This window comes from Carcharhinus amblyrhynchos, chromosome 19 (assembly GCF_965287045.1).
Source record: "Carcharhinus amblyrhynchos chromosome 19, sCarAmb.v2.hapA, whole genome shotgun sequence".
Classification (NCBI taxonomy): Eukaryota; Metazoa; Chordata; class Chondrichthyes; order Carcharhiniformes; family Carcharhinidae; genus Carcharhinus; species Carcharhinus amblyrhynchos.
The window spans coordinates 47,800,414-47,824,137 of NC_137342.1; the positions used below are offsets into that span (position 1 = coordinate 47,800,414).

A 23,724-nucleotide genomic window follows, 5' to 3' on the forward strand; every position below is an offset into this window, starting at 1 on the left:
TCTTTCCCTGGTCTCAAATCCACCTGCCCACCTGTTCCCCATTTCCCTTTTTTATTAGAAATATATCTATCTCCTCCTTGAAATCATTCAATGATTCAGATTCCACGGTGCTATGGGACAGTGAGTTCCACAAATTCACCACCTTCTGAGAGAAGTAGTTCCTCCTTATCTCGGTTTTAAATCTACCGCCTCTTAAACTATACCTGTGACCGCTTGTTCGAGATTGCCCCATAAGGGGAAACAATTGGTCTACATTTATTTTATCAATCCTTCTCGTCCTTCTAAACTCCAGCGAGTATAAGCCCCAGCTGTTTAATTTCTCCTCATACGTCAACCCTTTCAACCCCATTCCAGACCTCTCAGGGACTTAAGCAAATTACTATGGAATCTGAAACATCACTCTTTTCCTTCCTACCAGACCTGCTGAGATTTTCCAGCATTTTCTCTTTTGCTCTCAGGGGTTTAAGGTGTTCATACCAGCAACCATGGGTGACTGAGCCTTCAGGAAATACCATGCAAACTGTTCTCATCAAGGAATGTATATAGACAAACAAAAACAGCTATGCCCTGTGTTCACCTGATGCCAGTGTCTGATCTCATCTTCCCTGGACAACCATGCAGAGAACAAATGAAGTAGATGAGAAAAAGATTCTTAGGCATTAACACCCTGAGTCTCACATTGGAGTTTTTTTGTCTGAACCAAGATGAACCCTGTTCATATCTTCACATCAAAAGTTAAATACGGTGAAAAATGTACAATGCTTTACAGGAGCAATAGGGTTAAATTAATCATGGAGATGGAGATGAGGAAGACAAAAGCCCAAGTAATAAATTGGAGAAAAATGAAAGAAGATGGTAGGAAAACTGGGACAAAATACTAGCAAATAATTTGTAGCAGTGGGGAATATTTAAGGCGGTTAATAGGGATCAGTAGAAATTGAGGGAGTGTCTTTGTTCTGCACCATTAACATGGAATGGACTGGCATTGAATTTGTAGCTAAGTTTCACTGCACCAGTTTTTGTTCTCCATTGACTTAGAAAATTTTACAAAGAACAGGACCTTGTGCATTAATATATGTAGCTTCCTGTACATACACAAGGCCCTGTTCTTAGCAGACAGAAAGGACAGGTTTGCACATTGCACCTGTTCCAGCTAAACAAAATAACTGACAGTCATTCCTTAGGGCAATACCTTGATCGATTTGGATCGAGGTGTTTGCTTTAAATTTCAAACAATGCTTGGCAGTTAACTGTGAGTCACGATTAACTGGTGCATTCTCCATGGCAAAGCCTCTACTAATTAGAGACTCTTTGCCAACCAATCAGGACTCTCTTCTCATACAGTATAACACTGTGCTTCCCCTGACATTGCGATTGTCGTGATGAAAATCTTCGACAAAATATCTTTTTGCAACCGTACTCAAGTCTTGATATAACAAAGGGGAAATTAGGCGAAATCAGACCTCTCTCAGGGATTTACGGTGTTCATACCAGCAACCATGGGTGATTGAGCCTTCAGGAAATACCACGCAGACTGTTCTCCTCAGGGAATGTATATAGACAAAGAAACAGCTATGCCCTGGGTTTACCTGGTGCCACCAGTGTCTAATGTCATCTTCCCTGGACAACCATATAGAGAAGAAGAGGGGAAAAAGGAATCACAGATTATGCTGATGGAGTTAGAAGAAATGGAGTGAATGGAGAATGGTGTGGAGACTAGCATAGACCAGTTGGGCCAAATGGGTTATTGTTGAGCTATACATTCTATGCAATGTGGTGTAATTTAAGTGAATATGTGAGTGCTTGTCCACCAGCATCTTTCAGAACAATCTCAGGGTTTACGTATAGAAATGCACAATGATCAATTGACTCAACTGCCTATCTGAAATATTTGCTTCTTCTTTTGGCTTGAGAGTCTCATATCTTCAGGAAAATCCCCCAGCGAGCTGTGTTTATAACTCGGGCCCTTCAAAAGCTGTTCAGACAAGTTAAAGCCTCACTGTCTTCAGCACTTATCCTCCCCCCAGAGACCAGTGAGCCTCGCGTCTGATTTTGATTACTGGGTTTCAGATCCACATAACTTTCTATAAATGTACAAGTACTTGGCAGATTCAAGTCTTCAGAAATCACAGACTACTTGAATGCTTGTATTTCACATTTGCCCTGAGGCAATTCGACCCCCCCACCACCCAATCATTGTATTAATTCCATTATCCAATAAACTTGTATAGTCTCCTGGTCATATCATTTAACATCAGTCAGTTACTGGAAAAGTTTAGTGCAACCAATTTCTCACAAACGTGCATTCTTAACATTTAGAGGTTTACAGCATGGAAACAACCCTCCGGCCCAACTTTTTCATGTCACTTTTTTCTTAACCCCAGAGCTAATCCCAGTTGCCCGCATTTGGCCCATATCCCTCTATACCCATCTTACCCAAGTAACTGTCTAACTGCTTTTTAAAAGACAAAATTGTACCCACCTCTACTACTACCTCTGGCAGCTTGTTCCAGACACTCACCACCCTCTGTGTGAAAAAATTGCCCCTCTGGACCCTTTGTATCTCCCCCCTCTCACTTTAAACCTACACCCCCTAGTTTTAGACTCCCCTATCTTTGGGAAAAGATATTGACTACCTCGCTGATCTGTGCCCCTCATTATTTTATAGATCTCTACAAGATCATCCCTAAGCCTCCTACAGAGAAAAGCTCCAGTCTATCCAGCCTGTCCTTATAACTCAAACCATCAAGTCCCGGTAGCAGCCTAGTAAATCTTTTCTGCGCTTTGCAGCATGGTGAACACTTTAATGATCCTTTGGTTAACATTGTCAACTGTTAACCTGAAGATTCAGCGGGAAAGCACAGAGTGGCACCTGTTGCCTCTGCTCCTTATTGTGTTGGTATGGGAATGCGTCCCGGATCTGTGTCCTCCTTCACTCTTGTCCTCCCCCGACTGGCCATTCCAGGAATGATGAATGAATTGATGAAATAAAAATTAATCGGATGTGATGCTTTCAGCACTTTTCTCAGGCACGCCATTTGCTGGCGGAGGGGTGGCGGGGGGGGGGTCCCTGGTCCCACGGCTGTCAATGAGAATCTTCACTGAAGCCGCCCCTACGCTGCCAGGGTACGGTGATCGCCCAGAGGGTTCTGGGCTCTCAGAGACCAGTGCCTCAGCTCGGGGCAACTAACTTCGAAACAGAGCGACCGTCTTTTGTGGCGGAAAAGAAGCAGCCGGTTCAGGCAAAGCAAGATCCCACAGACAAGTTGTGACAACGACAACACCTTACGTTCATGTAGCACCTTTAACGCAATAATACGTCCCCAGATGCTTCACGCGGAACACAGCAACAAAACAAAACCAGGCCACAGAAAGGGATACGAGGCCAGATGAAAAGCTTGGTCATTGAGTTAGGTTTTGAGGAGCATCTTAAAGGAGGAAAGTGAATTCGAGAGGTGGAGAGGGTTAGGAAGGGAATTACAGCACTTTGGAGCAAGATAGTGGTTATTGTCAGTGCAGACTTGATGGGCCGAAGGGCCTTTTCTGCGTTGCAGGACTGTAGCTGGAACTCTACCATCTCGCCCACCACAGAATCGGCGAGGGTCTGACAGCGGAAATCTCCATTCACCTTGAGCGGGAATTTCCAGACTCGCCGGAGCGAGGCTGTAAATTCCCATCCTATGACCCTATAACTGAAGACCCAGCCATCCATGGGGTTGGTCAAGAGGCCAGAATTAGAAGAACGCAGAGATCTCAGTGGGTTGTGGGATGGAGGAGAATCCAGAGATAGGGAGGGGTTTGTAAACAAGAATTTGAATCTTAAAATCAATTTCTTGCTTCACTGAGGGTCAGTTTAAGCAGAGGGGTGATACAGGAGTGGAACTTTGTGCCAGGAATCAGGGCGGCACAGTGGCACACTGCTGACTCACAGTGCCTGGGACCAGGGTTCAATTCTAGCCTCGGATGACTCTGTGTGGAGTTTGCAAATTCTCTCCGTGTCTGCATGGGCTTCCTCCCACACTCCAAAGATGTGCAGGTTAGGTTTGCTCAATAGTCCCTTAGTGTCAGGGGGATTAGCAGGGTAAACATGCGGAGTTACAGGGATTGGGCCTGAGTGGGATTGTTGGCAGTGTAGGCTTGATGGGCAGAATGGCCTCCTTCTGCATAGTAGGTTCATAGTAAACTACTTCAAGTGTCTGCATTTGGTGTTAATGATTAAGGGAAGGATGTTGTTTGGATCTCCTTATCCTTCAGATAGCGGGACAGAGTATTGTTGTCATATCACATTCAAAGAACAATATCTAAACAAGTGAATAGTTTATCATTATTCTACTGGAATTTCAGGCTGAACTACAATTTACTGCGACACAGGAACAGTTGTATGCCATTCAGCCCCTCAAGTCTGTTCCAACATCTAATCAGACCTAGACTAACTAACGTGTATCTTAACTCCATCCAGTGCTCTTTCACCAAGTAAGTTAAATCTCGAGAAAAGTAAACTCATTTTGTGTTTGGGGCCAGTTGGGTAACAAGGAAGGCAACAACTGTTCTCAAACTGCTTCGTAGAAATGCCAGCCTAATTTCCTTGCCTGTTGCTGAGTTTCCCACATTCTTATCTCCAGAGGTACAAGGAATCAGCTGGGAAACACCAGCCGAAGAGGAGGACTCAGGCCCCGACTCTCCCTCCTACGAAGAGCCCCCCAGGATCGACCAGCGCAGGTTTACCTTGGATGACTTCATCCTTCACAAAATGTTAGGCAAAGGCAGCTTTGGCAAGGTGAGCAAAATACCGAGGATGCCGCAAGTGTGAAATAGAAGCAACTCAGGCAGCTTCTGCGGAGAGAGAAACAGCCTTGATTCTAATGAACGGTGCAGCAGAGTTGAAGGGCCGAACGGTCTACCCTGTTTCTATGGAATAGGTGGGATTTTCCAGCAGTTTCCACCAATGGGATCCTCCGAGTCCCACTGATGGCGACCTCCAGCGATGGAGGGTTTGAACCATGGGAAACCCCGTTGACAGCAGTAGGACTGGAAGGTCTCAGTGCCAACCAGTGGTGCTGCAAAACATGACATGGTGATGGGGGCGGCGTAGTGGTGAGGTTTCCACCCAACGTTTCAGGTCGGCGACCTTTCATCAGAAGAGTACAAAAGCACAGTTGGAGGCGGATCTTGTTTTTTTTTTGATGTGAGTCTGGAGTTGCGTGTAGGCCAAACTAAGCAAGTGGAGGAGATTTCCTTCCTTAAATTGTATTACAGTAGTAAACAGGATGGATCTAGATGGTGGTTGTTACGGTCACCATCACTGAGACTAGTTTTATATCCCACTGCCAATTACAAGGGGGCAGAGGTTTTAGGTGAGAGAGGGAAAGTTTAAGGGAGATGTGTGGGGAAAGATTTTCACACAGAGTGGTAGGTGCCTAGAATGCGCTGCCAGAGGGGGTAATGGAAACTGGCACATTTAAGAGGCATCTGAATAGGGAGGGAATAGAAGCATATGGACTAAATAAGGGCAGAAGGATTTTTTTTAGTTTAGTTGGGGCATCATGATTGGCACAGGCTTGGAGGGCGAATTTTGCTTTTCTGTTTATTTACTGAAGGAATTCAAATATCTCCAGCTGCTGTGATAGGATTTGAACCCATGCCCCCCTGCACACTAGCCCAGGCTTCTGGTTCGTACCAGTGATGTTAGTGCCACTGCTCCAGCATTGCCCTCAGATTACTCGGGCAGACACACCAAACCAAACCCTATGGAATAGAGACAGGAGTAGTCCATATTTCCCCTTGGGCCTGTTTCACCATCGTCTCAACTCATGGCTAGAGTTTTACATCAACTCTCCTGTTATCGCCCACCAAAACTGATGAGGAACTTCCCTTGCAGCATCTATAGAGTTGTCGTTGTGTATGACAACTGTAGATTAGGTTGGCCTGCGTTTTGTACTGATTCCTGCTGAAAGTTCTACTCTGGGGTCTGATCATAGAATCCCTAGAGTGCAGAAGATGGCCATTCGGCCCATTGAGTCAGTACCAATTACAACCCCTATTCCCGTAACTCCACACATTTACCCTGCTAATCCCCCTGACATTAGGGTCAATTTTTTAACATGGCCAATCACCCTAACCCGCACATCTTTGGAGTTTGGGAGGAAACCAGAGCATCCAGAGGAAACCCACGCAGGCACGGGGAGAATGTGCACACTCCACACAGACAGTGACCAAGGTTCGAAATCAAACCTGGGTCCCTGGTGCTGTGAGGTAGCAGTGCTAACCACTGTGCCACCTGTCAGATGCAGTCTATTCAATGGCTCCCCATAGAGACAGCAATCAATGAGAACATCAACTTTCCCCCTCCATCAACAGCACTCAAAAACCTTTCGACTAGGGGGCACAGCCTCAAGATAAAGGGGGGGGGGTTTAGATCAGAGTTGAGGAGGAACTTCTTCACTCAAAGGGTGGTGAATCTCTGGAATTCTCTGCCCGTTGAGGTGGTGGAGGCTGCCTCGCTAAATATTTTTAAGATGCGGGTTGATGGGTTTTTGATAAGAGAGGGGATTAAGGGTTATGGGGAGAGGGCGGGAATGTGGAACTGAGCCACGACAGATCAGCCATGATCTTATTGAATGGCGGGGCAGGCTCGAAGGGCTAGATGGCCTACTCCTGCTCCTATTTCTTATGTTCTTATGAATTTACACCTTATTGTGTAACCTGGTTTCTAACGATGTAATTCATAAAATTTGATGAACAATGGAACTGTCCCTAAAAAAAAAATCTACAAATTGCAGAGTGTTCTACACTTGGCTCTCAGCCAAATCTTCATTCACAGCAGCGGGACTGGATAATCCTAGCCGCAGGCAAGGTTGCAGAATTCTAGCCATTAACTGGCATTAAGTAACAGGAGTTGTGCTTTTGTAAAAGCAACACACAGAGGGGAAGCTGGTGGGCTGGTGATAATGTCACTGAATTTGGACATGAGTTCAAATCCCACCACAGCAGCCGGTGGAATTTAAATTTAAATTAACAAAATGTCTAGAATTGAAAGCTAACCTTAGTAAAGATGACCATGAAACTGTAATCGATTGTCATAAAAGCCCATCTGGTTCACTAATGTCCTTGAGGGAAGGGAATCTGCTGTCCTTACCTATGGTCTGGCCAATATGTGACTCCAGACTCACCTGGGCAACAAATGCTGGTCTTGTCAGCAATGTCCACGTCCTGTGAAGGAATAAAAAGAATTGTGCAGCTTGATGCTAAAACACATGATGCCCTGACTGGTTTCCAGTGTGAGGAATATTTGTTACTTTATGGTTTTGCACTAGAGGTTGTTGTTTGAGAAGTTGCTGTGTGTAAATCCACACGGCTATACAATCGACCAGAGAATCATTTATTATTTGTTTGGAGTGTGTGAATTTTGTGGTTATAATAATATCACTTTCATTTCAAGTGCTTATCAGGTATTGTTGGAAAGAGTGAATGCAAGAGAATTTCCCAAAGAGCCATTAATGCACTCACAACAACAAGTAAACAGCAACATATCCGGAAATAAATGCTGGAACTGCCCGATATATCAAGGAGGTTAATATCCCAGCATTAAATCCTCCATTCAGAGCACTCTGAGGAGGAACGCACACAATGTGGATCCTTCTCCTCTCCAAATGCTAAACCCGATTACTGATTCGAGCATTTTCTCTTTCTGTTTCAGATTTCTAGAATGTATATTTTTGACTAATGCTCACACTGTATTGCCCTTGCCTCCACTTTGTAGCAATACAAGTTCACAGAAATCCAATTTTAAAATAATGGAGGATGTACTAACAGTTTCATGATAAGTCAGTCCGTCAGGTCTGCTAAAGGCAAAAGACGAGCAACGCTTTAACTCCTGCGTTCCCAGGACATGATGGGACTGCATGTCAGGAAAGTCAGCATTCCCAGTCTGTGGCGCTGTGAGGTGGTAGTGCTAACTACTATGCCACCGCGCCACCCCACGAACTGGGAATGCTGAGTTTCATGATATGCAGTCCCACCATGTCCTGGGAATGCAGGAGCCTTGGGTCACTGTCTGTGTGGAATTTGTATATTCTCCCCGTGTCTGCATGGGTTTCCTCTGGGTGCTCCGGTTTCCTCCCACAGTCTGAAAGCTGTGCAGGTTGGGCTGATTGGCCATGCTAAGTTGCCCCTTAGTGTCAGGGGCCCTAACACGGTGAATACACGAGGATATGGGGATAAGGGCTGTGTGTGATTGTGGTCAGTGCAGGCTCGATGGGCTGAATAATCTCCTTCTGCACTGTAGGAATTGTACGATTCCTCTATTATTTTTCCATCGATTAATTGAATTCCATAAATGGGCAGTTTTGCATTGGTAACAGCTTCTTTCCTGTTCCTTTATATCTCCTATCTAGGTCTTCCTGGCGGAACTAAAGAACAAGAATCAGTTCTTTGCCATTAAAGCATTGAAGAAGGATGTGGTGTTGATGGACGATGATGTGGAATGCACCATGGTTGAGAAACGAGTTCTGGCTCTTGCCTGGGAGCATCCATTCCTCACTCACCTCTACTGCACATTCCAAACTAAGGTAAAGTTGTTGCTGTTAAATCCTTTTTGTTCCAATTTGCAATTAGAACAAAGAACAATACAGCACAGGATCAAGCCCTTTCGGCCTTCCAAACCTGCACTAATCATGATGTCTGACTAAATTAAAACAGTACACACTTACGGAGCCCATATCCTTCCATTCCCATTCTATTCGTGTTTTCATCTAGATGGCCCTTAAATGTCGCAATCGCACCTGCTTCCACCATCTCCCCAGGAACGCGTTCCAGATATTCACCAACCCCTTGCCTCACACATCTCTTTTCCCTGTGCACCTTAAACCAATGTCCCACCTGTATTTCACCTTGTTTCATTGTGCAGACAGCACAGTGGCACCGTGGTTAGCACTGCTGCCTCACAGCACCAGGAACCCAGGGTCGATTCCCGGCTTGAGTCACTGTCTGTGAGGAGTTAGCACGTTCTCCCTGTATCTGCATGTGTTTCCTTCCAAGTCCAAAGATGTGTGGGTTAGGTGGATTAGTCATGTTAAATTGCCCTTAGGATCAGGGGGACCAGCTAGGGTAAGTGCTTGGGATAATGGGGATATGGCCTAGTAGGAATGTGATCAGTGCAGACTTAGATGGGCCAAATGGCCTCCTTCTGCACTGTAGGGATTTTATGATTGTTTGATGACCGCAGTCAAACAACACCGTAGGCTGACTCAGTGATGTACTTTACTTTTAGGAGTTTAACCTCCTCTGACTGTCCAATCTTTTGGATTCCAAAACTTGGCAAAGGTTTTTTTTTGGCCTGGTACGAAGGGTGGAGAATCAAAATCCAGATTGGACGTACAATGAAGGGAAAGCTGCGTCTCCTGAGAAAATAAAACCAACTGGCTTCTCTGGAAAATGTACATGTGTGTAAAGAAATGCTTTGGACATCTGTGCTCAACTTGTCCTTCAATAACCCTTCATTAGCATCTTCTTATCCTGGTGCCCTGGAGTGCCAGAATAAATTGTCTCGCTTTTATTTTCTTCATTCATTAAGTATCATAAATCTCAATAATTTCCACGTGAAACATTTAATCTTGAGGTCGAAGAGTGTTGTTACAGAGGAATCTTAACTGTAACAAATTCCTCCTCTCTCTCTAAGGAGAATGCCATTAATTTATTTTATTTAAAGTGTTTTGCCCAGAATGTCATTGTCAATTCTCACTGTGGGCTCTAATAGTGCAGTGCAACATTCCATAGCCAATTCCCAGGAGGTAAAATTATATAATGATGTACTGCAAAAGCAGATATTAACCAGACATTATAGGCGTTCTCCAATACACATTATTATTAACCTATCCTGGTGTCCTCTCTGTACTTCATAATATATCAGGCAACGATGGGCCAAATGGCCTCCTTCTGCATTGTAGAGATTCTATGAAACTAGAAGTTTCTACTTTTACTGAGTGCTGGGGAGTAGGTATAGAGGAGATGTCAGGGGTACGTTTTTCACTCAGAGGGTGGTGAGTGCGTAGAATCGGCTGCCAGCGGTGGTAATAGGGTCTTTTAAGAGACTTTTGGATAAGTACATGGAACTTAGTAAGATAGAGGGTTATAGGTACGCCTACTAGGTAGGGACACATTTGGTGCAACTTATGGGCCGAAGGACCTGTTAGTTTTTCTTTGTTTCTATGTTTCTAAGTTCCCAGAATTATTCAAGGATGTACCGACTCTTCCAGCGATTATATTCACGGCCTTGAGGAACCGTCTGGTTTTGTGAGGTTTAACATGGCAGATTTGGTTATTCTGAAATTCCAGGTTGAATCAATAGTTGTGGGTTTGAATTGAAGGCAAAAGGAATTGACATCTCTCATAACCAAGTTAAATTCCTAAATAATTCACACCCTCAGATATAATTCCATCAACATTGACCGATAATGGGTCAAAGGCCAAAGACATAATAGCAGATGTTCACTCAATGAAATGAAGCATTCCTCAGAGAAACATAAAAGTAGCTCCAGTTTGTAACAAAATAAAACTATTTACTTGTATTAATATTGTTAAGACAATAATAAAAAACCTTTATTATTCAAGTTGCGATGGTGAATCAGGCAAGGGAACACTGCCACCTAGTGTTTATATTTCCTCTCTCCCTGCTACTCCCCGTATCAGTTTCTTGTGCACACTGTTTTATGCTATTGTTAACCCTTTTGAAGTTATCTCATAAAAATGATGGCCAAGATTTCACAACCTCCCACAGTCTGAAAGATGGGCTGGTGCATTGGCATATTTGCCCACATATCCCTGAAGGCGGAAAGGCAGGTTAGTAGGGTGGTGCAAAAGGCAGATTGCACACTCACTTTTATCAACCGAGGTATAGATTGCAAAAGCAGAGAGGACAAGATGGAATCGTGTAGGACTTTGGTGAGGCCACAGCTGGAGTACTGTGTGGAGTCCTGGTCGCCACATTATAGCAAGGATGTGATTGCACTGGAAGGGGTGCAGAGGAGATTTACCAGGATGTTGCCTGGGATGGAACATTTAGGTTATGAAGGGAGGTTGGGTAGGCTTGACTTGATTTGTTTTCTCTGGAGGAGAGAAGACCGAGGGGTGACCTGATTGAGGTGTTCGAGATTATGAGGGGCACGGATAGGTTGGACAGGGAGCAGCCGTTCCCCTTCATCGAAGGGTCAGTTACGAGGGGACACAAGTCAAAAGTGAGGGGGGTGAGAGGTTTAGGGGAGAGTTGAGGAAAATCTTTTCCACCCGGAGGGTGGTGAGGGTCTGGGATGCGCTGCCTGGGAAGGTGGTGGAGCCGGGAAACCTCTGAGAAAGGATGAGTAGTTGGCACACTATAACCTTCAAGGCTATGGGCCAAGTGCTGGCAAGTGGGGTTAGGTGGGCAGGTCAGGGTATTTCATGCGTTGGTGTGAACTCGATGGGCCGAACGACCTCTTTTGCACAGCAACATTCTGTGATTTTGTGGAACAATAAAATCCTACCTGAGGTCAACTGACCTTTCATTGTCCACCACCCGATTCCCATGGGGAGTGGGGCAGTAAAATTCTGGCCGATATCTCCTGATAGCCACCCAATCTTGTCTGCAAATAACTAAACAGTTTGCCTCCCCACTTGTGGAGACAGATTTATTTGCAGCTAAACACAAATCCAGTATAAGGATAGTTTTTCCTGCCCAGAATCAACACAAATTATTGATTACCCTACTGTACAGAAGGAGGCCATCCAGCCCATGAAATCTGCACTGACCCTCTTCCCCCGCAGAGCATTTTATCCAGACCCACACCCTCATAGTTACCCCACTAATCCCCCTACACATCTTTGGACACTAAGGAACAATTTGATGTAGCCAATTAACCTAAACTGTGCATCTTTGGACTGTGGGAAGAAACCAAAGTACCCGGAGGAAACCCACACAGACATGGGGAGAATGTGCAAACTCCACGCAGACAGTGACCCAAGCTGGGAATCAAACCCAAGTCCCTGATGTTGTGAGGCAGCAGTGCTGACCACTGTGCCACCGTGCCGGTTAAGTTTTGTACCCTGCATTTTACTGATAAAAGAAACAAAAGTCGATGCTAGAATATACCCTGAATATCAGCCTGGGCAAAACCTCACCAGCATGAAGCACAAACTCAGTTAATGCACGGAGTGGTTACTTTGGGTGACACAGTGGCACAGGGGTTAGCACTGATGCCTCACAGCGCCAGGGACCCAGGTTCAATTCCAGCCTCAGGTGACCGTGTGGAGTTTGCACATTCTCCCCCGTGTCTGCGTGGGTTTCCTCCCACAGTCCGAAAGTGTATGGGTTAAGTTGATTGGCCATGCTAAATTGCCCTTAGTGTCAGAGGAACTAACGGTAAATACATGGGGTTACAGGGATAGAGTCTGGGTGGGACAGTTGTCAGTGCAGGTTTGATGGGCCGAATGGCCTCCTTCTGCACTGTAGAGATTCTATGATTACATCATAGGTGTCCATTGATTGCATAGGGGACATGAGATATCAGGGAATGATTACATAAAGAATATTAAATGATGAAGTGAGACTGCAGGAATTACTGGAAAGATCGCACTAAGAATAATGACACTTGAGGTAGATTTGTGAAGAATGAAAGATATCTGGCAGTAATTAGAAAACAGATTTGTTTGTTTAACAGAGTTGCAAAGTATTCACATCTTCCAGGATATCTGCCATTATAATTGTGACATTTGTTTATTGTTACTCAGTACATATAAAAGCAGTCAGCCCTGTACATTATGAAAGATATCTGCAAAAACTTCAATGTAGGAGTATCAGTTTGTTCAATTAACAATAACTGTAATCACTTGTCTTTTTTACTGTGTTGTGGTTGTCATTTTTCCGTTCACTGCTTGTTACTTATGTACTTTTCATTTATTTTTAGTTTCTTGTACTAAGTAAACAGGGGTATTTGCAAAATTTGAAAAGAGAAACTTTTTAAGATTTATTATTGTCACAAGTAGGTTTACATTAACATAGGAATGAAGTTACTGTGAAAATCCCCTAGTTGCCACACTCTAGTACCTGTTTGGGTACACTGAGGGAGAATTTACCACAGCCAATCCACCTAAATAGTCTTTTGAACTATGGGAGGAAACCAGAGCACCCAGAGGAAATCTTCACAGACAGTGTGCAGACTCCACACAGACAGTGACCCAAGTCAGGAATCAAACCCAGGTCCCTGGCACTGTAAGGCAGTAGTGCTAACCACTGTGCCACTGTGCCGCTCTGTTATTGGAGGATTGGAGATGATACTCAGGGAAGAATCAGAGATGATGTATTTAAGAAAAGAATGAAGAAAGAGGAGCTTTAAACTCGGGTCAACTCAGCATGAGAGATATAGTTACGTCTCTCCTCTCTGTGACTGTTGGCTGCCCCCGATTTGAGACATGTTAGCTTACATTTCTATCACTCCTTAATGAAGTTAAGTTAAATGTTCCATATTGCTTTGCAGAGAAGAAATAGAGGGGAAACAGTAAGAGTGGCATGATGGCACAGTGGTTAGCACTGCTACCTCACAGCACCAGGGATTCCAGGTTCGATTCCTGGCTTGGGTCACTGTGAAGTCTGCACATTCTCCCAATGTCTGCGTGGGTTTCCTCCGCATGCTCAGGTTCCTCTCGCAGTCTGAAAGACATGCTGGTTAGGTTCATTGACCATGCTAAATTCTCCCGAATAGGTGCCGGAGAGTGGCAACCAGGGTCACTTCATTGCAGCGTTAATGTAAGCCTACTTGTGACTAATAAAAAAACCTTTTAAGTAAGAAAATTCTAGATAGATTGACTGTCAATACATGCTTTGAAGGAGGAAAGATTTGAGGAGGTTTTGGAAAGTGAGAGAGAAACAGAAGCCAGAATGACTTGTGAAGGGAGTGTTGGAGATTTGGGCTGACATAGTGATGGTTCCACAAATAATGATGGAGCAGGGTGAGAGAGAGAGAGATGGGTGCAGGCCATGTCTGAAGGATATGATTTGAGATTGAAAGGTTTTGCAGAGATAGTGTGGAGGCTGGGTTATGCAGGACTTTGTAAGGATGGATAAAGATTTTGAGTTTTGCACATTCGAGATGTGGGATCAAGGAGAGGTCAGGGAGGTTGACAGTGAGAGGGGAATAAACTGTACCATGGAGTGGATTGGGAACCGTCCGAGGTTTGGCTGAGCTGGATGTTGCCTGGGATGGAAATTCTGGAGATAACTAAAGAGCTTTGGCAGCAATAGGTGTGAGGTCCAGAGAAAGCAGATCTTTTGGAAAATGTACCTTCATTAATTTATCGGTCTGTGCACAATCATGACCCGAGCAGCCATTTCCCCTGGTTTCTGTGACTATGACTCATCTTTCATTCCCTCCCTCTGCAGTATAAATATCTCCCACTTTCTGTGCCTTTTAACTTTGACAAAGGCTCATCGAGACTTGAAACGTCAGCTCATTTCTCCCCTTACAGATGCTACCAGACCTGCTGAGGTTTTCCAGCATTTTCTCTTCCGGTTTCTCCTGTGTAATCACTTTAGCGGCATCAGTTCAGGGTTTTGAGCTTTGGTGGACTTTTCGGTCTTGAAAGCAAGACCTGTTTTACTAGTCCGCCCTGTTTTCATAGTTGTCACTGTTATTACTGTTCTGCTGAGTTACTGTTATTGCTAACCTTTGTTATTTATTAATATAAAGAAGTTCCTTCTTTTAAACGACCTGTGGTAGTCTCAAGTAACCACAGGTTTACAAAGCCATTAAAAGTTGTGGATTTGCTCAGCAGATGCAGAATTTATACAGAGTAACACCACAAAGAAGCAATTGGGAGCATTAGCATGGCACGGTGACACAATGGTTAGCACTGCTGCCTCACAGTGCCAGGGACCCAGGTTCGATTCCCAGCCTGTATTGCTGGCTGTGTAGCATTTGCATGTTCTCCCCTCATCTCCATGGGTTTCCTCCGGGTGCTCCGGTTTCCTCCCGCAGTCCGAAAAACACGCTGGTTAGATACATTGGCCGTGTAAAACTCCCCCTCAGTGTACCTGAAAATGCACCAGAGTTTGGTGACTAGGGGGATTTTCACAGTAACTTCATTGCAGTGTTAATGTAAGCCTACTTTTGACCAATAATTAAAGTTAAAACTTAGGATTTGAATAATCATTAACAACTGTAGATCGCTATCAAGTGATTTATGCATGAAGTTCCGCTAACATGTAGAAGATTTGTAGGAAACTTAAATGTGCAGATTCATTCCTCAGAAAGAACGTTTTGTTCTTCGACATTACAGGAACTTGAATTCTTTAACTTATTCATCATGCCAAACGCTTATAACATCTTCTGTTAGCCTGTGTCAATTATTTTACTTCATACGATTCCTAACAGCAATTAAGTTATTAACTGCTTTCGGTTTTTCATCATTCATGAGATATGAGTCTAATACAGGTCTATTACTGACAGGAAATATACAGTAAATGGAAGAACCCCTCAGAGTATTGATAGGCAGAGGGATCTGGGTGTACAGATACACAGGTCACTGAAAGTGGCAACGCAGGTGGAGAAGGTAGTCAAGAAAGCATAAGGCATGCTTACCTTCATTGGCCAGGGCATTGAGTTTAAAAATTGGCAAGTCATGTTGTAGCTTTATAGAACCCTAGTTAGGCCACACCTGGAATATTGTGATCAATTCTGGTCGCCACACTACCAGAAAGATGTGGAATCTTTGGAGAGGGTACAGAAAAGATTTACCAGGACGTTGCCTGGAATGGAGGGCATTAGCTATGAGGAGAGGTTGGAAAAACTTGGTTTGTTCTCACTGGAACAGCAGAAGTTGAGGGGTGACCTGGTAGAAGTCTACAAAATTATGAGGGGCATGGACAGAATGGATAGTCAGAAGCTTTTTCACAGGTGGAAGAGTCAATTATTAGGGGACATAGGTTTGAGGTGCGAGGGGCAAGGTTTAAAGGAGATGTACGAGGCAAGTTTTTTTACACAGAGGGTGGTGGGTGCCTGGAACTCGCTGCTGGGAGAGATAATGCAAACAGATACAGTAGTGAATTTTAAGTCGTGTCTGGACTAATACATGAATAGACTGGGAATAGAGAGATATGTAGGGGCAGGGGGTTTTAGTTCAGATGGGCAGCATGGTTGGTGCAGGCTTGGAGGGCCTCAGGGCCTGTTCCTGTGCTGTGATTTTCTTTGTTCTTCGAGTGTGACTGAAAAGGCCGACTTTTTTTTGCCTTTTAACATTTTAACATAATTTCCAATAACATGCATGATATATAAACTTCCAAACTGGTTATTCAAAAGGGGGAGACAGAAAGCAGAAAACTACAGGCCAGTTAGCCAAACATGTGTCATAGGGAAAATATTAGAAGGCATTACTAAAGATGTTAGAGTGGGGCAGTTGGAAAATTTTAGGGTAATCAGGCAGAGTCAATGTGGTTTTGTGAAAGGAAAATCGTGTTTAAGTGATCTATTTGAGTTCTTTGAAGAAGTAACATGTGCTGTGGGTAACTATTTGTGTAACACTAGCAGAATCATCCAAAGTTAAATCGCACAGATGGTCAGATGGTTCCCAGCACAGTGTAATTGTCCGGGGGTGGTAACGCTTCCAGACATTTTCCAGTAAACCCTTACCTAGAGACATCTGAGGGAGATATTTCGGTTAGCCCCCAAATCCAACACTGGGGAGCCAGGAAGTTACAGGCTCACATCTGATGTATTGGGTCCAATATTGGTATCTTCATTTAAGAAAGTATGTAAATGCATTGGAAGCAGTTCAGAAGAGAGTTACTAAACTAATACTTGGAATAAGTGGGTTGTTTGAGGTTGGACAGGCTAGGCTTATATACACTGGAGTTCAGATAAATAAGAGGTGCCTTGATTGCAAAATTAAAGATACTGAGGAGTATTAACAAGGTGGGTGTGGAAAGGATGTTTCCTTTTATGGAAGGATCTCGTACAGCTTGGTGGCACAGTGGTTCGCACTGCTGCCTCAGCACCGTGGACCCGGGTTCAATTCTGGCCTTGAGTTGACTATGGAGTTTCCCCCTATAAATTCCCCCAATGCCATGCCTGCAGATTATTAATCCAGCCCACTAGGTTTCTAATCCAGTAATATAATCAATATTGTAAGGATGGTGAGTAATTTGGAGTTGCTGGTATTTTATTGACCCGCTTGCCTTTCTTAGTGATTAAGATCAAGGAAAGGGAAGTGCTGTTAAGTAAGTTTGGTGAGTTTCTGTAAGGCGTATTGTGATAACAAACACTGTTATAATGGTAAAACGAGTGGGGATTTAGTCCTGAGAGGTACCGATCAGACAAGACTCTGCCCTGGAGGATGTCAAGCTTCTTGAGTGTAGGTGCAGGCTTGTACCTATTCCATCAAATGATGCGTATCCGCCACGCTCCAATGTTGAGCAGAAGAGGCTTTGAGTTGTAAATAAATGAGCCACTTGTCACAAACTATTCAGCCTCTGTATTTGCCTTGTAGCCCTTGAATGGCCCAGATAAGCTACTGGTTAATGGGGAGCTGCAATGTGTTGATGAGTTTAATTTTAACTCACTCAAAACTCATTTAGATTTAAATTCAGACCCTGGATGAAAGCATTTACAGTGAGGGTTTTTTCCTAAACCTGAAGTGATTTGGATTAAGACTTAATTTACTTAATTTATGTAGCACAGCTGATCTGGCTAATTCTAATTGTCAATATTGGCGGCACAGTGGTTAGCACTGCTGCTTCACAGCGCCGGGGTTCCAGGTTCGATTCCCAGCTTGGGTCACTATCTGTGTGAAGTCTGCACGTTCTCCCCATGTCTGCATGGGTTTCCTCCAGGGGCTTTGGTTTCCTCCCACATTCTGAAAGATGTGCTGGTTAGGTGCATTGACCCGGACAGGTGCCGGAGTGTGTGGCAACTAGGGGAATCTCACAATAATTTCATTGTGGCATTAATGTAACTTTACTTGTGACTAACAAACGAACTTCAACTTTAAACGAGATGTGATATTTGAGTTTGCTCGAATCCAGATCGACTGCCGTTTGATGACATTACCTGGCGATCTGCCTGTGTAACTTGTAACAGCTTCGTATCTGAGCCTTGTATTGTTCGTATGTAGAACCATATGTCGATTTTCCCCTTTCCTGCTTGCTACAGGAGAACCTGTTTTTCGTGATGGAATACCTGAATGGGGGTGACCTGATGTTTCACATTCAGACTTGCCAAAAGTTTGACTCACCAAGAGCAACGTAAGTGGACTCTTTTTATTCTGAAACTTCTGTATAATTGTCAAATGGATTGACAGCATTTACCAGACCCAGAATGCACTGCATCACCACAACTTTACGATGGAAAATGCTGAAGATTGAAGCTTATCAAAAAGGAATACCAAATATGGTCTGCATCTGAGCACACATCTTCAAAAACTCTCAAAAGTTGAAAGAACTTAAGATCTATTTCTGCCCAACAAAGGCATTCCTTATCTTGATGTCTATAGAAGAAGTGATAAGGCCGGCTAAGATTCTGGCTAAAGACTTCTTCATGCTGCAGTGAACAGATCAAAAGGGTTGGAAATATGATTTAATGTCCATTGAAACTTTTCAGCCTTTCAGCAGATGCATCAAAGGCCTTCTCTTCACTTGCCGCTGTTCATTTCATGCTCCAAGCACTCTGTTTGACCTGTTGAATGTCAAACCATCTTTTCTCCATCATTAACAACAATAAGAAAATCAGCCAGTCGCTCTCTCTGGGGAATAGGACGAATGTTTCCATTTATAATATTGTCCTTAAGACAAAGTTTTCCTCCTGGAGCTGGAAGGGTGGGGGAGGACTGATACTAAGTGGCGCAGTGGGAATAAACGCTGCCTTTTCCACCCCTGATAACTGGATTCAAATCCAGCCCCAGGGTGTTAGGTGAGGCCTCAGTTCTTTTGGCCCTGTGTAGCAAGGAGCGTGTGAATGGGGAGGGTTCACCTCGAGCCAGTTCTACCATTCAATGAATCCAGGACTGACACACACGATGGGGTAAATTTTCCCATTCCGCCCTCAACGGAAATCGTAGTGGGTGATGGACAGGCCATGGAAAGGTCCACTAACCTCGGGTGAGATTTTCCAGTTCGGGGCGAGCGTGAATGGAAAATCCCCTCCATCACGTGATAAGAGAGAGCAGGAGAGCTGGAATAATGTTACGTTGATCTCGACAGAGATGCATGGGGCTCAGGTTTGAGAAGCTTTGCTAGGACGGGATAGAGGGAGCTGTGCACCTTGACTAACCTGACTATCCCCAACCCTTGTGGGATTGCATCGGGTTCCAGAAATAGACATCCTTCGACACCTTAGAATTACTTTCTGTCTGAATGAGCACTAAATCAAAAAGAACATCAAATCACTTTTCTTATTCTTGTTCTGAATATTCCCTGCTGCCTGAAGTAAAATGCCCATTGAAAGGTTCTAAAAAGAGGCAGAGTCCATATCATGCTGAAGGGAAAGATGTGTATTTTCAACTAAAGAGCCAGCACAGGCACAATGGGCCAAATGGCCACTTCCTGAGTTGTATCATTCTATGGAGTTACACAGAAACACGGCTTGTTTCTGGATCAGTGCCAAAGCCCATTTCAATGTTTCTCCCTCTTTCCCCAGAGTCAACACATCCCCTGCCTCCCCCCGACCACACCCACTCCCCCTCCTACTCCCCCTCCCCCCCACACCTCTCTCCTCGCACCCTGACTGATCTCCCTATCTAGCACCAGAACATTTTAAAGTTGGGAACTTTTTGGTAGGGAATCAAGAAGCAATGTCCAACTGCAGCATTTCAGATCTCTGAGAGTCCTGTACTCATTGTTAACTCAATCTGGATTGAAATGGCAGTGTACAGTGTTCAGATCAACATGTTTGTATGAATGGGGCGGCACAGTGACTCAGTGGTTAGGGGAGAGATACAAAAGGATCCAGAGGGGCAATTTCTTCACTTAGAAGGTGGTGAGTGTCTGGAACAAGCTGCCAGAGGTAGTAGTAGAGGCAGATACAATTTTATCTATTAAAAAGCATTTAGATAGTTACATGGGTACGATGGGTATAGAGGGGTATGGGCCAGGTGTAGGCAATTGGGATTAGTTTTGGGATTGTAAAACAAAAGGGTGGCATGGACAAGCTGGGCCAAAGGACCTGTTTCCATGCTGTAAACCTCTATGACTCTATGCTGCCTCATAGTGTCAGGTGCCTGGGTTCGATTTCCCGTTTGGGTCACTATCTGTGTGGAGTCCACACATTCTCCCCGTGTCCGCCTAGGTTTCCTCTGGGTGCTCCAGTTTCCCCCCACAGCTGGTTAGGTGCATTGGCCATGCTAAATTCTTCCTCCATGTACTTGAACAGTGCATGAATGTGATGACTAGAGACTTGGGTGGTACTGCTGTCTTACAGCGCCAGGGACCTGGGTTCAATTCTGACCTCGGGTCACTGTCTGAGTGGAGTTTGCACATTCTCCCCCTGTTTGCATGGGTTTGCTCTGGGCTCCTCCCATAGTCCAAAAGACATGCTGGTTAGATTGATTGGGCATGCTAAATTAAATCTAGTGTCGGGGATTATCAGGGTAAATATGAGTGGTTACAGGTATTGGAGCTGGGTGAGATTGTGGTCAGTGCAGAGGCAATGGGCTGACTAGCCTGCTTCTGCACTGTAGGGATTCTATGAATTTTCATTGCAGTGTTAATGTAAGCCTACTCGTGACACTAAAAAAACTTTAAATTCTATAATGTGTTATTTCAATATGTGGGTTTTAAATTCTTTGTTAGCTTATTTTCTGTAATTGCAAAAAAAAGCATCTAAAACTATAGCTACTTTGGGGGCAAAACAGAAACGTTTGTGAATTTGAAAAGTTAAGTAAATCAGTATGTGTCCTTTAGGCTAGATTTTCTGTGAAATGCAGATGCAGCTGCAATTCGCTGCAGTCTATATGTGTGTTCTTTATTTCACGAGACCTCATTAGAATAATGGGATCCTGCTATGACCCCTAACTCAGTTCATTTAATAATTGGCAGAGAGCAAGATGGCACAGGGTATTAAGCCTCTGAGCTCTGTGCGATAGAGTGGTACACCGAAGGATTATACCCGCCACCGGCACAAAGCTCCCGATTCTAATGCGAACCAGTCCTTTATTTCGCTTCCTTTACTGCAGCCCAGTGCCGGGCTGGATGTGTCGTATATTCCAGTCTCTGCAGAGACCAGTAACTTCTAAAACAAAACTTTGAATTCCTAGTTATTAGCTGAAAAGAGTGCTCCACGAGATTTCACATTTTAAACAGGAAAACTTTAGCTGACAGAAGAAAAGGGCTAAAAAACCTCAATCGCACCAAAATTCCAAACATAACTCTCCTTATTCCATATTTTATTTCAACCGAGGGTTCCCATTTTATATCAAAATTTCTTGAGTGTCACCACCTCTCCTGAAACCAAACCAAAATGTGTGCCACATCTCTCAGGAATTCACACAGATTTTCCTACTCTGGCTTGTAAACTACCAGAACTCTCTCAGAGGATTCTGCTGCCAGGGAGGAATTTTCCAGTCGCCATCACCCTGAAACCAGAAAATGCCATCCGAGGTCAAAGGACCTGTCCTTAGTCGATCTCTCATCCACTACAATTCCCGCTGCGGGTGAAATGGGAATATTCGCCTCCCTCCACCTTCCAATCTCTTCCACCAGCTTTACCAGATGGATCAGTCAATCTTATTTCATAAACTTGGACTTTTATTCTGAATCTGGGCTCTACTCTTATCTTTGCTCAGTGTTCCACAGAACCACCACCCCCTCCCTGACTGATTTTTGATGTTCCTGTCCTCAGCTTCTAGTCATTCCAGCCATGGACTGCCTTGTCATAGACAACTCCCAAGCTAACTATCTAAAACAGTAATGTAGTAAACAGAAGGACGTACACCTCTCCAACTCACCTCCATGGCAAAGTGCTTTGCATGATCCAAATCCAGCCACAAAAGAAAATTACATATATGCTTAACTCTAAACCTCTCCTTTGATCTGAAAAGTATATGGATACTTTAAAATTTTCCCTCGTTTACTAGTGGTCTTCAAGTCTTCTCTAGTCTAGGAAAATTACACGGAATGACATAAATCCTCACAGATGGATAGTCTCCTGAAAAGATCGTTACGAGGCTCCCACAACATCTAACACCTCACATTTTGGCTCCACTAACATAATGTGGGCCTCCCTTCGAACTGTGATTGTTTCAGACCTGTGCCAGCCCCTCACATCTGGGGTTCTTTCACTTAACCTACATTTAAAAATTACAATTTCCAAACTAAAAATGATCTTACAATACACACAATCGAAACAGGTAAATGATTATGGGTGGAAATTTCCCATCCCGCCTGCCATGGGAACCGTAGTGGGCAGGACAGGGCCATTGACCTCAGTCAGATCTTGGAGCGAGCTTGTCTGGAAAGTCCCGCTGTATAAGTCTGGATCTCTTTCCTGGCCAATATAATGTCCAGCAGTTCCATATTTAGTTTGGATTTACTGCTCATACATGCATTCTTCTAAAGATAAATTTTTTAACTTAAGAACATAAGAAATAGGAGCAGGAGTAGGCCATCTGGCCCTTCGAGCCTGCCCCGCCATTCAATAAGATCATGGCTGATCTGTCGTGGCTCAGTTCCACTTTCCCGCCCTCTCCCCGTAACCCTTAATCCCCTCTCTTATCAAAAACCCATCAACCCGCTTCTTAAAAATATTTAGCGAGGCAGCCTCCACCACTTCAACGGGCAGAGAATTCCAGAGATTCACCACCCTTTGACTGAAGAAGTTCCTCCTCAACTCCGTTCTAAACCGCCCCCCCTTTATCTTGAGGCTGTGCCCCCTAGTCCTACTGTCTTTTTTGAGCGGGAAGAGTCTCTCCACCTCTACCCTATCCATCCCATTCATCATCTTATACGTCTCAATGAGATCTCCCCTCATTCTTCTAAACTCTAACGAGTACAAGCCTAGTTTATTCAGCCTCTCCTCAGCTCAACCCCCTCAACTCCGGTATCAGCCTAGTAAACCTCCTCTGCACTCCCTCCAAGGCCAAAATATCCTTGCGCAGGTGCGGCGCCCAAAACTGCACACAGTACTCCAGCTGCGGCCTCACCAATGCCCTATACAGCTGCAGCAAGACCTCCCTACTTTTATATTCAATCCCCCTCGCTATGAAGGCCAGCATCCCATTCGCCTTCCTGACCACCTGCTGCACCTGCAGGCTGGGTTTTTGCGACTCATGCACAAGGACCCCGAGGTCCCTCTGCACCGTCGCCTGCTGCAGTTTTTCGCCCCGTAAGTAATAGTCCTTCCTACCATTCTTCCTACCAAAGTGGACCACCTCACACTTGCCAACATTAAATTCCATTTGCCATTTCCTGGCCCATTCGCCCAGCCTATCTAGATCCTTCTGCAGACTCTCCACACCCTCCGCACAATTTGCCTTTCCCCCAATCTTGGTGTCATCAGCAAATTTCGACACCCTACACTCGGTTCCCTCCTCCAGATCATCTATATAAATGGTAAATAGCTGAGGCCCCAGCACCGACCCCTGGGGCACCCCACTAGTCACCAACCGCCAATCCGAATAGCACCCATTGACCCCCACTCTCTGCCTCCTATTTGACAACCAATCCTCTATCCACGCTAACACCCTACCCCCAACTCCATGTCCTCTGCCCTTCTG

The 23,724-nt window shown here is 44.5% G+C and overlaps 1 protein-coding gene across 4 annotated transcripts in view; it reads left to right on the forward strand.

Annotated features, from left to right (window-relative positions):
- The window catches only part of prkcq (protein kinase C, theta), a 158,446-nt gene that overhangs the window by 109,736 nt on the left and 24,986 nt on the right, over positions 1-23,724 (forward strand). For all 4 annotated transcript variants that reach the window (XM_080207719.1, XM_080207720.1, XM_080207716.1 and 1 more), the window contains 3 exons: positions 4,623-4,777; positions 8,394-8,567; positions 18,171-18,262. In XM_080207719.1, coding sequence (XP_080063845.1) covers positions 4,623-4,777; positions 8,394-8,567; positions 18,171-18,262 — 421 coding nt within the window. The remainder of the gene's footprint in view (positions 1-4,622; positions 4,778-8,393; positions 8,568-18,170; positions 18,263-23,724) is intronic.